Raw genomic sequence first — 14,304 nt, forward strand, 5'->3', positions numbered from 1 at the left:
GTATATAGGGAAAACAGGGCTGTCGACCGGGGGCCCAGGTCTTGTGCCCTGCTGGTGATGCAGGCATGATGTTGGGGAAATTAATGTAAAATCAGGGTCAGACACACAGAGGGCGTGGCCGCACTGTCTGCCGGACAGCTGACTGCAAGGAATGAATTAAACAAAGGTGAAAAAAACATAAAGTGTCCTGGCTGATCAATGTCAATGCATGAGGAAAAGTGTTTTGCAGAGCCTCGTAGCCCGAGTGGAAACCCTGTATGCCCCTTGAACAAGGCGACAAAATAATATCACGTGATCCAAAATGGGCAGTCCTCTGACGGTGCTGAAAAAAAGCCATTTTCTGGCGCTGCTGCAAATTCTACCCAAGTCCAAATAATTTACCTGGATCCTCGTTGGGAGGAGAGGGAAACTTTTATGTCATATCAGGTAGGAACGAAGCATCGGCGATTGCTATTTATTCAACGCGATGCGCCGGTTTGCCGAAAACACACACAAAGTGCACGGTGTCACATTTTGAGTCTCTCTTGTTCGCCTCTGATACAACCCTGTCAGTGAATTTAAGATGGCTGCTTTGTGTACCAGTGTGATTTTCTGTGTCTCTCCCCCCTTCAGTGTTAGTGTTTGTGCTGAATGTATTTTCTTTCGCTCCTCGGTTGCCCGTGAGCGCTCCGGACGGATTGAAACGCTCTTTGTTGCTCCGCTGGTTGAGTAACAGGACTGATGCACAAGATGAGGCCACACAGGGGCGATTCAATAGCCTGCTCCTGTGTACCAGCACAGCCTGCATTTTGCTCCACTGCTGCCTCTCTCAACATGTTATTTATTGCTAAAGCTGCCATACAACATGTCATTGGATTTGTTTCTGGCCGCCATCAGCTCCCATTGTTGTGGTTTTCCAGCCTGTTGTCCCAAGGACGAGCTGCAGACATTGTCTGAGTGGATATGGAACAACCTCATTTACCATAGGGGAGATAACTAGTAGTTTGACCAGGCATAATGCACTTTATAGGCTGTTGTGTACCACATGCTCATACTGCAGGTCTAGCCTGTAATAACATCTCGTATTATTATTATTATTTGCTCCCTCTGCAGATCTTTCCAGATGGATAAAATGCAACCCAACCGGATTAAAATCACAGATCTCAATCCTCATCTCACATGCCCACTGTGTGCTGGTTACTTCATTGATGCTACGACCATTGTAGAGTGCCTGCACTCCTGTAAGTTCCTCATAGCAGTGCATGATCTGAAATGCATGCAAATTTTGTGTTTATCTACCCCCCAATATGAAATTAGCATAGACCTGACAATTAGTGGATATGCAAATTGAGCAGACCTCAGTAGTGTGGTGGTAATGAGGAGGTGGGCATACTGCTGAGAGGAGGTAGGTGTACTGTGACCCCACCTTCCTGCTGATTTTAATAATTATAAGGCTGATTAACTGGCCAGAGAAGGAGGTGGGTCTACTTTGTTTGATTATGTCCTCAGCTACGCTCCTGTTAAGGCTGATGGTACAATGTGGTAAAATGTTGGCGATGCAGAGCAGTGATTTGGCTTTTCATCTGTTGTTCTCTCTCTCTGTCCTCTCTCTCTATAGTTTGTAAAACATGTATTGTTGCCTTCCTGGAGACAAACAAGTTCTGTCCTCGATGTGACGTCCAGGTACACAAGACATGTCCACAGCTCAGCATCAGGTAAGCAGTAATGCTTCATAGGAGGTTTATATAATGGTGCATTTCTGAAAGCAAACAAAGTGCATCATCCCTAATAACAGACTGAAAATGTATTTTTTTTTTTTTCAGAGCGGACAAAACTCTACAAGATATTGTTTATAAGCTTGTTCCGGGGTTATTCAAAGGTAAGAGAATGTTGCTTGAGGCAGGAGAGAGACAAACTCTAAAACCTGTACAGTACACTTTAGTTACAGTCTTAATTCCCCATGTTTTGATGCATATGTTTTGCTGATTCCCCTTGTGTGTTGAACTCAGATGAGATGAAGCGGCGGCGGGACTTTTACGCAGAGAACCGTGTGCTGGAACCGGGGGAAGTGGTGGAGACGTTTAACATAGCAGAGGATGAAATCATCAGTCTGTCCATACAGTTCTACGAGAGGAACAAGTGAGTCCCACATTTCTTATTTCTACAAAAAAAAAGGAAAAAAATGCAGTAGTAAAAATTCCTGATTTTGTGTCTGTTCACTGGCTGCTGCTGCTGGAAAATTTCAGCTCACTGCTGAAAACAATGAAGCGTCATTATCTGGCCTTGATATGCAAAGCAAAATGTAGAGTGCAATTACTCCTGATTTTATAAGAATCCCAGTAAGAGCCATATTACACAGAAACGGGTTTTGGTTTGAACTTTTAGCCCCACAACCAGAACTACACCCCACACCCCTACATGTGCCAGGTGGCGGATATTTTTATCCAGAGTGCATTACTGTGTCATGAGTGCAAATGTTTTTAGTGTGGACACAGAAAAATAAAGGTGCGAACTGGAACCGAAAGAGTCTGGTTCCACAAAGAGCCTTTCAAGAACCTTTTAATGGTTTTCTTTGGTTCTTTGGGACATTAAAAGGTTCTTAATTCTGAGTTATTGGATGGTGGGTGACGGCATAAATGTGGAAAATAACCAAACCGCTCCATAGTATATATTGTGCAATTGCAAATGAGGCTTTACAAGGGCAGATAAACAAAAACACAATGCAGGTGTCTAAGCAAATGAGTGCAGAAATGATTCTTTAAAGGTTTTTTGTGGAACCAGAAATGATTCATCAAGGGCATCACTACCAAGAACCAGTTTCGGCACCTTTTTATTTTCCATGTGTGTGGGGAACGCACCCCTGATATTCGATTAATGCCGTGCTCCACCCACTTAGTTATACAGGAATCCGCCTTATAGCTGCTACTACAGTTTGAGGAGAAACACACTTTCTCAGAAGCGTATCTGTCCCCAAAAGTTTCAGTTGGAGCAGCGATGAGATATAGCTGTGGTTAGATGAAACCAAATTAAGCATGTGGCCAATGTTACTGGATTTTAGAGAGAGAGATAGATAAAATAGATTATAAGCTGCCAGTGGCATCCGCAATATTATTTTACTTGTGCTTAAGTTGCACTGAACATCAAATGTTTTTCTGTATGTTTTCTTATTCTCCAGCACCCATTCTTTGTATTTATCTTTCTTTATTTGCCCACAGAAATAATGATAGACAACGTTCAGACATGGATGGAGACAAGGTAAAGCCTGATCTCAGTTTAGAAGGAGACATTGGTGAAGCAGTACTTGAAACACACACGCACACACACACACACACTTTCAATTTAAGTAGCTGTTTATGTGCTGCTCTTGTCCGCACCCTGGATTTGTGTCTCCTCACCTCATCTTTTTCCTCGTCCTCAGTCCAATGGGAAACGCTTCCTGCAGTGCCCGGCAGCCATGTCCGTCATGCACTTAGCAAAGTTCCTCCGGAGCAAGATGGATATTCCCAGCAGCTATCGGGTAATCTATAGACGCTCAGGCTCTGCCAGCTGCACCCTTACACAGCAATAACTCTTACCTCATTTATATTGTAGCAAACTGTGTGTTACAAGTCAAGGACGCAAGGACAAACCGTTCAGGCGTGCTTATTGATCAAATGTGATGTTATTCCTGATGAATATAACAATTTAGTATTGGGATATTGTCCCAGTGAAAGTAGTAAAATCAATTCTGCACAGTAGCCACTATCCAGTCAAGAGGATCACTGCTTGGTAGTTCTTTGATAATAGTAACATACTTTGTCATTGGATCGAGGGTCAGACCGATATATGGGTTTGCGGATATCGGGCCGATATTGACCTTCCAGTATCAATGTGATATCGGCCAGTCAGTGTCCTCCACCGCCAATATAATGAATTTTCTAAAGCCTGCAGTGAAACCTGCCTCACTCTGCCTTCAAGAGCTGCTAACCCACCTAAAATAATCTCATTAGTCCGGGTTTCAGTGGAGAGTTTTAGTGTCACATCGTCTTCATGCTGTTTCAGAGGCTTTTCCACTGTGTCAAGGATACAATTCTGTGGTGTAAACTCAATACTTGTCATTTTTGGGCATGAAAATGGTCAAATTCAAAGACATTGAATATCCGCACAAAATATTGGCTATTGGCAGCTTCAAATAAAAAAATATCAGTATTGGCCTTCAAAAATCCAGATCGGTTTGGCTTTGATTCACTTCAATTGACATGAAAAGCTAACCAAACTGGGTACAAACAACACCTGGTTGAGTTCAGGCATGCATGACCAACAAGCAGGACAAATCAAACACATGTAAATAAATGCACCTGCAGCATAACTTTCATCAAAGAATAGTACCTTGAAAGCATTCTGTGTGATTATGGAGTTGGAAAGAAATCTAAACTTCAGATTGATGAGGTGGCAGATGGCTGTTTTTTTTCCGGTGGTCACAGTCTTTTAACTTGGTTTAATGGTCTGTTACAGGTGGAGGTGTTGTACGGAGACGAGCCCTTGAAGGACTATTACACACTAATGGATATTGCCTACTTCTATGAGTGGAGACGGGTGAGTGACAGTGAAATGGTGTTGTAAATCATAGGTGTCTTTGGAAGATTTTGTGTTTTGATGGTGCATGTTTGGCAGCCAGAGGGGGATCAGTGAACATATCTGGCACCAATTCCTCTGACCCAATTACTGCTAATCTCAGTGTGACTCTCACTTTGTCATTTAGTCAAACTCCTTGACTAACGGAGGCAATTGTGTTAATTTGGAATACATTAATGCATACTCAACTGAAATACGGGATCAAAGCTTAATCAAAGTATGAACAGTGCATGCGCTTAATTTCCAAAATGCTCTACTTAGTCTGATTTGTTAAAAATGCATCAACAGTTTATATCAATAAGGAAATTCCATACAACAGTTGCACATAAAGAATATTTACACAATGTGACATATTTTGTTCACTATGCCCATTTGATTAAATGGTAATGTTAAAATAAATTTACAGGCTGGGTGCCAAGCCTAGGATTCTCTCTCTCTCACTCTCTCTCTCTCTCTCTTTCCACCATCATGTTTTCTTTTTCCTTTTTGTTTTGAAAAATACAAATAATGAATCATAAAGAAAACAAACAAAAAACAATAGACTGTGAACATATTGACAGATTATCAAACCCAGGTTCCTGTTCCCCGTCCTGATGATCTGTCCCCCTCTCTGCAGACTGGACCCATCCCCCTGCAGTACCTGGTCAAACCCACCCGGAAGCGCAGGAGGGCGTCCCAGTCGGCCGCGCAGGGCCACTCTGACGGCGTCAACACCAGCCCCACCTCAGAGAGCGACTCCCAAAGCGACAAAGTCCACAGTCCCGCCGCGGCCCAGCCTCCGCGCGCCTCCTCCCTGTCCGGCCCCGCGTCCCACAACCTCTCCCCCGCCATCCAAAGCTCTAACGGTCCCACTGTGCCCAACAACACTCAGCGACACTCTCTGGCCTCCAAACCGGGCGGCAACGCTCGGAAGGTGACTGTCAACGGCACAAGCTCCGCAGCGGGCAAAGAGGAGGCGAGGGGAGGCGACAAAAGCGGTTTGCCTCCTCCGACCTAACGTGCGTACGGAGCGGCGGGGAGGACAGTGTTTGAATTGCTCCCTTCTTCAGAAACCCCCTCTCTACAGAGCAAAAAGAAAAGACGAGCGTAAGCCTTCTTCCTGGAGGAACGGGAGGCGGATAACGGTTATCTTTCAGCGGAAGGACTGAAAAGTGCAGCCAAATAGACACTTGTATGTGTGTGTGTGTGTGTGTGGTTATGTGTGTTAGACTAGAACAATGCACACATACAAACTGTACAGTATGTATCAAATGTGAGCATGTGTGCATACATATGTATAAACTATCTTTTATACAAGATATTGTAATTGTTTTGTATTGTATATGCAGTAGGTCTGTTTCTTTCCCATAGTTCATCAACATTGATTTGGCTTAGATATTACTTGAGACAAAATGCTGAATGGCATTGCAGTGCAAATCACAGCGTAAGTTGGATGTAAAAAAAATCTACACCTTGCCTTTGGACGGTCATGTAATAGCTACTGTATAAATGTCCAGTGTAAGCAGCCGCTCGTCAGGTACTGTAGGCCCCACGCGTCATTGAGGATCCATTGCATAAAAATGTTGATGCACTTTCTCAAAGTCAGACCACAGAATCCAAACCAAACCAACAAGTACTTTGCAATTGGAGAAGCATTTATATTTAGAAAACTCCAAGCACTACCAAGTTCAAAAGCAGACGTTTGTCAAGAGACCATGTACTTTTTCTTATGGCAGACAAGGAACTCAAAAGGGATTTGAATATTTGACCATGTATGTTGTATTTCCATAAATTTCAACATTCCTTTTGTTTCTTTTGAACATACAATGATACTTTTTTATCAGCCATATGTGCATGTTTTAGGTCAATAAAATGTTTACTTACTAGGTTTTGACCAAAGTGTCCTGTTCTGATTTTCTGAGTTCAGCGGGTTGTAAAGCATGCGGTTGTGAACATGATATCAATACTTAAAAAAACACTGAAGTTTCACTCAAGTAATGTCAAAACATGAAATAGCTTTAACAGAGAAATGGATCAGGCATTTCTAATACAGATAAACAAAACAAAAGAACGTTCCTCTGATTAAAGACTAATAATTCATGGTACAGTATACAACAAAAACAACCCCTCTTTATTATGGGATGGTCATTTTCTCACAGTAGAGCCATCCTAAGATCATGGCATAATTCTCTAAGAACAGGCAAGGTGAAAATGTCTTGTGCGTTCCACAAATGGTTTATACATTCAGTATATGAAATCAAGAATGTTTGAGCTTTCGACAAATAAACTGAACAGCAGAAACACAAACCTACATAACACACGATGATTGAGACAGCTCAAGTTGTGCAAAAACTCAGTGCAAACTACTTTTAACAGTTATTAACAATGTATAATTACCCTAACATCTGTCTGCAAATTAAGCCACAAAGTACAGTACCAGAACAAATGCCTGCTTTCAGTTTTCAGGTGTGCGCTTCATGTCTGGGATATCATATGGCATGTGAGAGCAAACATAACATAGGCTACTCATTCATACCCGATGTTTTGAATCTGTGCAAGATAGGAGTGCTTTCTATTTCTATATGTATGGCAGATGACACCAGATTGAACCCTATGTTGAAGTCCAGCAGTTTGGTGTTGCCTTATCACCAAACATACACACCTAATACAAAGTGACTTTAGTCAGAAATGGTCTCCATGTTGCACTGAGTATGTTTGGTTAGAAATAAGCAAGGCAACATTAAACTGCAGGATTTTGGCATGGACTTTGATGTGACATTCTCTCCAATACAAAAGAGATAAAGAGAAGACGGCTGGTATCGGCTCTACGGTCATATATCATCTCCACTCTCTCTTTACCTCTTCTGACAAAAACACACTTTCTCAAAACAAGACTTCAACGCTTGTTAGGTCATTTTTGCACTGCTGCTTTCTTGGAGTACACTGATCTTACAAATGTGGCTGTGATGGCAACTTTAAAGCTTAACTGGTTCAAGAAATCTTAAAATGAATCCTCAGCTGAAGTCCAAAGATCCCGTCTGCCTCTACAGCTCCTTCTCCAGCTGGTTCTCCCGGATCAGGACCGAGGTCGTCTCCGAGCTAGACCAAAACATCTGCCGCTGATCCTCCTTGTTCAGTTCAAGAGTCAGTGTGTTCGTGCAGCGGTGCAGATACGATGAAGTCCTGCTTGTGCGTGCCGTCGCAGTACGGCGGGTTGCTGGTGTACTTGCAACCGCACAACCAAACCGTGGCGTCTTTCTCCGGGACGAAGCGGAGCGGGAACAGACCCGGGGCTTTGGTCTTGTGCGATCCGTCACAGAAAGGCTGGAAGACAAAAGACGGATGTGGTCAGAGAATAAATGTGCTTTCGAAGATGGGAAAAGTGTGCATGTCATCAGAGGTGGGGGCTCCAGTCCATGTCATGCGACTCGAGTCAAAGTTTTAACTGCTTGGGACTTGATGCATGAAGAGAATACTTTAGACTTGACTTGGGGTGACTTGGGACTTGACAGGACTTGACTTTGACTTGTACTTTGATGACTTGAAGAGGTTTCTCAAGTCTTGACAAAAGATCTTGTGTTTGTGTAAATGACTTGGATTGAAAATGATGAGATTTGTTCCACCAGACTGAATTTAAATTGTTTTTTAATTTGTATGGAATGATTGAATTTATTGAAGCTGAAACTGATTTATAGAAATCAAACTCATGATGCTCTTACCAAGTTTTTATCCTATAAAAACCATATTGCGTTGAAAAGTCCAAGATATTTTGATTTCTTTAAGATATTAAATTGATACTGGACGCTTGATTTGTTCTGACTTGACTTGGTAATCTACATTTAGACTTGGGACTTGACTTGACACTTGTCCCTCAAGACATGAGACTGACTTGGGACTTGAGCACAGTTGACTTGGTCACACCTCTCTGGTAGCGATCATTATTTCCAGTGTGACTCTACCTGTTTCTTGCTGTGTCCACAGGTGCACCAGGAGTAACGCTTCCCACCAACAAGCTCCACTTTGAAAGGCTTCTTGGAGGGAATGACAGGCTCAGGGGGAAGAGTGGAGAGCTGGACCTGGAAATCAATTAAATAGAGTCCAAATGATAAGTACTGCAGGCGTCAGCAGACACTAGAGACTAAGCAATATAATACACCATGTCTAATGACAAACTGATGTAATTTCATAACTAAGGGCGCAATATCCACTGAGCACTAAATGTCATGAATCTACGCTTTAGCTCTCATGTAGCCCAAGATCTTTTTTGGTTATGTACAGCCCAGTTTTAGACCAATACATATATTATTACATATTTAAACAATGCAGAAACAATAAAATATCTAAAATATGCACCAGACAAGTCTATATGTACAAGACAATGCTTTATTTTAAGACGCAGACGTCTACTAAGCTTTCACTTTTAAACCCCAATTTTAGCCTTGACATCTATCATTTAGACGACTTTTAAACTTTAATCAACGTAAAATTGCTCAGTGGGAGAAATGTCACTGTAGCAGTATAGACTATACATCTACATATGGACGGCAGACACAATGGATTTCCATCACATGCTTACCTTTGAAGCTGCCACAGATGTTATCCAAGGCTGTCTCAAAGTTACACTAACCAGTGTGCGATCTAACTTAGTCACTACCGTGTTCATGTTTCCATATACCGTATGTGCTGCACGCGCCTGCTGTCAGCTGTCGTTACTCTAACCGCGAGGAGAGACAAAGATGGAGGAGAGACGAGGAGAGACACACACATGTATATAATAACACGTTAAGTCGCAGGCACTCAATGAAACAGTTCAACAATAGAAGAATTGCAGTGTTGTGATGCAAGATTTCACAGCTGACCAAGGTGGCTTGTTATGTAGAGGTCACTTCCGGAAGAGTCACGTGTTTAAAAACTGGACCAATCTGGTGGCGGACAGCGGTGCGTGTGTGTGTGTGTGTGTGTGTGTGTGTGTGTGTGTGTGTGAGAGAGAGAGAGAGAGAGAGAGAGAGAGAGAGAGAGAGAAAATGAAAAATTATCTAAGTTAATGAAGGCTATAAATTCATCATAGGCCTACCAGGCAACTGTCTTTCCAACTCTTTGCATCTACAGATAAGCCTTGATATATACCAGTCAAACGTTTGGACACACCTGATTGAATGCACTATGTTTTTCATTTTCTTAAAGCCATTTTGATCTAAAGGCTTCTGCTTAAATGCTTGATATTTGTTTCTTAGACAACTATAAATAGTGAAGTTGATGCCTATGTATGAATTTCTTTCCAAAGCCTTTGCCTTTCCATCAAGGCAAAGGGCGGCTACTTTAAAGAATCTAAAATATTAGTTTTGATTTGTTTAACACTTTTTTGGTCACTGCATAATTCCATTTGTGTCATTAACTATTATTGATGTCTTAAATATTATTCTAAACTGTGGAAAATAGTAAATAAAGAAAAATGTGGTGTGTCCAAACTTTTGACTGGTAGTGTAACTTCCAGGTTTCTGTATGTCTCGGACACAATACAAAATTGTTTTTATAGCATTTTAATAGGTTGGACAATTGTATGAGAACTTGGGCTACAAAAACATTTATTTTTAAAGTTATTTATACACAGAATAATCAACAAGTTTCAATAAGCTCATCAAGTAAGAGGTGGATAAAACAATGTAGGATATCTTTACACCGTCACATCTGCCCAACAAAGAAAAGCTGCAGTAATTACATTTTGTGTGTTTTAAATGTCAAAGGTAATGACTAGGATTTTGATTTCATATCAACAAAAATGATGCCCATGAATGCTTTTAAATGACACACTGTCCGCCTCTGTACCAACAATACTTTTGTCAGGATGAGGTAATCCTTGAAGTCATTTTTTTTTTGTCAGTTTCACTTCTCATCCTTGGCTTGGTAGGCCAGACGTCTTCAATGTTGTTCATTTAAACATCTTCTTCACTGACGTCACTAAATCGCTGAAGATGACTTTAAAATGCGTGCCATCGCAGTACGGAGCATTGCCGGTCTGTTTACAGGCGCACAGCGTGACTGTCCTGTCTCTGTCGGGGGTGAAGCGCAGAGGAGCGATGCTCGGTGCTTTTGTCTTGTGAGCTCCGTCGCAGAAAGGCTGACAGGGAGAGGAGGTGGAAAGACACAGACGTTAACATCATCTTCAGAATCAACAAATACTTTTTATGTTTTTTCCCCCAATGCCATATAGGACTATACAGTCACTGTCAGAAAGTTGAAACACTCACAGGAAAGTATCTGTGTTGAATTTACTTCTTGATGACTTAACTTACCTGACATTATCTGAATTATCCTGATGTGAAATGCGAAACCCTTCCTATCTCCCCCAGCAGGTTAAAGCAGATGGATTATTTGGAACTACTTTTTGCCCCAGGACTGGTTCAGATTGTGTAAAATTTTATTCCATTCCTTGCATAATTTCCCTTTGTCCGCCTTTAACTTGCTACGTCAGGGGAAACAAACCAGGAAGGATTTACCCCGAGGGACGTAAACATCCAAACATTCCAGCAACCCCCTAAAAAGTTTTTGTTATGCATCACCAGGCTATGCACTCATATTACAAGAATAGTTCAGTCACACACACTTGCACACACACACTTTGAAAATAGTATACAGAGAAGTGCCATGGTTTTGTTAATGACACTGCGTTTTAATTTAATAGGAAAACAATCTCAGTCTTTTTGTTGTTTTAAAACTTTCAAGGTAGGCTAAGGAAAAAATGTAAACATTACATTTTCAAATTTAAAGCTGCAGGAATGTTATGTAAAAACACACCCGTCTTATCAGCCTGATCACCAAGCGGGGCTGCAACAGAGAAGAGCGTCCTATCCTCACTGACTGAGACCCTGTAGATTCGCCCTATTTACCCCAATTAATTTCTGGTGTTGGTATGGCGGGAAATCTTCTCGGTATACAGGAAGTGATGAATACAAAACTTTCTCCACCTCCACCTACCAGACACTAAGACTAAGAATTTTAGGTGTGTGCAGTTTCCTGATGTCACGTTGACACATGATTTCTGGGTAATGAAGCCATTCAGACTTTCACTAATCCAATCAGTTATCTCCTGCCGCCAATTGGGACCGCCAAGGTGTGAAGTTGATCAGCTTTAAAGGATAATACCAGTGTTTTTTTTTTGTTTGTGCCAATCATCTAGGTTAGCCCTCTCCTTTACATTACTCCTGGTGGTGTCTGTGCACAGTCAGCATATTTGGAGATATCAGGGCTTGTTCTCCTATCTTCAGAAGAAGCCATTTGCTGCCATTCATGCTTATACAGTTAGAAAAACAACATCCACAGACTTGAAAATTGCCTGATTTAGATAATCCATCATGGTAAACATGAAGCCTTAATTTGGATTCATCAGTGTTTCTGTTTTATTTAATCACCTGACACAGGAAGAAATGGAAGTCTCCAGCAGGAAATAATCCCTCAAAAAACATGTCACCTCCCAAACTTTATTCTAACATCCATATCGTTTTTTATTTCATTGTCTAATTTCAAGCTAGGTTTGTCACCGTAAACTTTGTATTGTATTTTAAAAAGGATGATAAATCAGTAAATGTTAAAACATCTAATTAGATACAGAATGCATTGCAAAAGGATTGGGGGAAATGTAAGCTAGACGTAGACAGTAGTGAACTGACCATGACTCAATGTTCTCAATGTGGGGTCCGGGGACCACCAGGGGGTCCTTGAGCGGGTTCCAGGGGGGTCCCCAGCAAATTGATGAAGTGTTAAACTTCACCGTTATTTCATTTACAAGAAGTTAACACAATTAGAGAATGTATTAGAATGACTGTTTTGATCATAGTTTCACTGTTATCTCTCTACCTACAATACAGATAGTGATGCAACTCTGTGGACAAAATTATATCTAACGATACAAATATTCTCAGATTTGATCTCACCAAATGGGGGTCCGTGGCTCTAATGTGGACTAAATTAGGGTCCTTCATATGAAAAAAGTTGAGAATCACTGCTCTACATTCTCCTTTAATCCGAACCCCAGGTGAGCCATACGCCTCTTGTGCACACTAACCTGTTTCTTGCTGTGTCCGCAGGTGCACCAGGCGTAGCGTTTCCCAGCAGACACCTTCACCCTGTAGGGCAGCCAGGCAGCAACAGCTGGCTGAGCGGACTGGAGGCAGCGCTGCACCTGAAACACACAGCCGTCTCGTGATGTGGGCCTTCAAATGCCACAGAACATTGTGTGATAGTAGTATTACAATGCACTTTTAACAGACATTAACAAGAAAGAAGCCAAATAGTTGTAAAAAGATACAAAAATACAGAATTCTAGCACAAACAGAACATAAAAGAGGATAAAAATAGGCAGCGGCAACATTCAGACACATGAAATGCCAAATGAACTTTAGTTTCTTTATACTCTTTGTAATTACTGATAACATGGGGTGGCACCAGGACACACATTAGTGCCAAAGGTGAATGAGGGGCGTGTCAGGTTTGCTTTGAATAGAAAGAACAGGATATATTAGTTATCCTCTATGTTAAATACAGTGTCAAACCTGCAATGCAACAACATAAAATCACAATAAAATCAATAATAGTAAGAGAAGGCTATTATTACTAACAATAAAACCTACTCATAACCAACTCCTCACCTAGAGAAGATGGAGACTATTATGTTTTGCGCTTACCATCCAAGAGGAACCGGGCAGAAGTCGAGGCTGTCTCTGTCTCATAGTTTCCACGCAGCCTTTACGCACAGCGACTATAAGGCCCGCATTCATCCTGCCGTCGGGTTGTTGTTGTGGTTAAATCTGGATTTAGTCCGTCTGTGAAGGGACTCAACGGATCTGGCGCGGACAAAGTCGCAAGATGTTTCACTTAATAGAAAACAAAAAAAAAAAACACATGAAAGGCGGGAGCCACGGAGTGTTGGATGAAGGCCAGAAACAGTCTCCAGAAAGTTGATTGTTGCAGTATGGGCAGCACGAGCTTCCGTATAGACTGCAGGTAAGCGATTGGTAGATAAATGTAAACAACCCGCCCTGCAGAAATCCCTCCCTCACCAGTCAATACTCCTTTCTCCTCCACTGGTTTCAAATGGCACTTTGAGCATTGCTCACTGGCTGCAGGGATGGGACAGTTTTTGCATAGTTGAACTTCAATATCATATGTTTTTTTTTAAAATTTATAAGTCAACTTTTATTGGCTTTTACTGAAGCTGCAATACTAATTCATTACACTATTTGTCACTAGGCAAAGTAATTGCGCTTTACCACTCAACCCTGCTCTTCACAACACAAGCGTCATCATTAGCCCAGTGGTACCCAAACTGCGGTCCGCGGACCACCAGGGGGTCCTTGTGTTGGTTCCAGGGGGTCCCCAACAATGGTGGTCCTCGGGTTGGTTCCAGGGGTCCCCAACAAAATCACGAATACCGGTAGTTTAATTTCACTTGTGTTTCACTCTGTAGATGTTAGAAGAATGAGGGGATGTATTAGGATAAGTGTTTTGATGATAATTTCACTAGACCCACTGTTGTCTCCCCACCTCCCCAACAACAAACACCTTCTCCGAGGGGATTTCTCACAGGACAAACCTTCTCAGTGGGGTCTGGGGTCTTGTGTATCTATTTGGGGGTCCTTGACACGAACGAGATTGGGAACCCCTGCATTAGCCTACACACAACTTGTCTCTTTTCTTTAGTTTTATTAGTTATCAAAATTAATAGTGTTGAATTCA

The 14,304-nt window shown here is 41.8% G+C and overlaps 3 protein-coding genes across 4 annotated transcripts; 1 reads left to right on the forward strand and 2 right to left on the reverse strand.

Moving 5' to 3' along the window:
• Positions 1–308: 308 nt before the first annotated feature.
• On the forward strand, positions 309–6,316 carry LOC139924844 (polycomb complex protein BMI-1-like). Its single transcript, XM_071916036.2, has 9 exons — positions 309–426; positions 1,093–1,220; positions 1,598–1,694; positions 1,803–1,858; positions 1,989–2,118; positions 3,195–3,234; positions 3,398–3,496; positions 4,474–4,554; positions 5,210–6,316. The coding sequence occupies exons 2-9, from the start codon at positions 1,103–1,105 to the stop codon at positions 5,588–5,590; spliced, it is 1,002 nt and encodes a 333-aa protein (XP_071772137.1). The 5' UTR covers positions 309–426; positions 1,093–1,102; the 3' UTR covers positions 5,591–6,316.
• Positions 6,317–6,489: 173 nt separating this feature from the next.
• On the reverse strand, positions 6,490–9,276 carry LOC144538493 (uncharacterized). Its single transcript, XM_078282661.1, has 3 exons — positions 9,149–9,276; positions 8,532–8,648; positions 6,490–7,896 (listed from the first exon to the last, which is right to left on the reverse strand). Exons 1-3 carry the CDS (start codon positions 9,233–9,235, stop codon positions 7,711–7,713), a joined length of 390 nt encoding a protein of 129 aa, XP_078138787.1. The 5' UTR covers positions 9,236–9,276; the 3' UTR covers positions 6,490–7,710.
• An 857-nt stretch (positions 9,277–10,133) lies between these two features.
• Positions 10,134–13,541, reverse strand: LOC139924869 (CDGSH iron-sulfur domain-containing protein 3, mitochondrial-like). Of its 2 annotated transcripts, XM_078282630.1 has the most exons (4): positions 13,254–13,541; positions 12,635–12,751; positions 11,460–11,543; positions 10,134–10,690 (listed from the first exon to the last, which is right to left on the reverse strand). In XM_078282630.1, the coding sequence occupies exons 1-4, from the start codon at positions 13,344–13,346 to the stop codon at positions 10,502–10,504; spliced, it is 483 nt and encodes a 160-aa protein (XP_078138756.1). In that variant the 5' UTR covers positions 13,347–13,541; the 3' UTR covers positions 10,134–10,501. The 2 variants fall into 2 exon arrangements, with proteins under 2 accessions (XP_078138756.1, XP_071772177.2); XM_071916076.2 differs by lacking the exon at positions 11,460–11,543 and having other exon boundaries at positions 10,137–10,690.
• Positions 13,542–14,304: the final 763 nt, after the last annotated feature.

The sequence above is a fragment of the Centroberyx gerrardi genome, chromosome 3 (assembly GCF_048128805.1).
Source record: "Centroberyx gerrardi isolate f3 chromosome 3, fCenGer3.hap1.cur.20231027, whole genome shotgun sequence".
In the NCBI taxonomy this organism is placed as follows: Eukaryota; Metazoa; Chordata; class Actinopteri; order Beryciformes; family Berycidae; genus Centroberyx; species Centroberyx gerrardi.

Bases quoted from the DNA above. Each gene is read 5' to 3' on its own strand.
- LOC139924844 (XM_071916036.2), top strand. From the start codon at position 1,103: ATGGATAAAATGCAACCCAACCGGATTAAAATCACAGATCTCAATCCT. The intron at 2,119-3,194 runs GTGAGTCCCACA...ATTTGCCCACAG, and splicing joins CAGTTCTACGAGAGGAACAA to AAATAATGATAGACAACGTT. The intron at 3,235-3,397 runs GTAAAGCCTGAT...CCTCGTCCTCAG, and splicing joins CAGACATGGATGGAGACAAG to TCCAATGGGAAACGCTTCCT.
- LOC144538493 (XM_078282661.1), bottom strand. From the start codon at position 9,235: ATGAACACGGTAGTGACTAAGTTAGATCGCACACTGGTTAGTGTAACT. The intron at 8,649-9,148 runs GTAAGCATGTGA...ATTGATTTCCAG, and splicing joins CATCTGTGGCAGCTTCAAAG to GTCCAGCTCTCCACTCTTCC. The intron at 7,897-8,531 runs GTAGAGTCACAC...TTTGTCTTCCAG, and splicing joins GTGGACACAGCAAGAAACAG to CCTTTCTGTGACGGATCGCA.
- LOC139924869 (XM_078282630.1), bottom strand. From the start codon at position 13,346: ATGAATGCGGGCCTTATAGTCGCTGTGCGTAAAGGCTGCGTGGAAACT. The intron at 12,752-13,253 runs GTAAGCGCAAAA...TGTGTGTTTCAG, and splicing joins TGCCCGGTTCCTCTTGGATG to GTGCAGCGCTGCCTCCAGTC. The intron at 11,544-12,634 runs GTTAGTGTGCAC...AGTGTCTGGTAG, and splicing joins GCGGACACAGCAAGAAACAG to GTGGAGGTGGAGAAAGTTTT.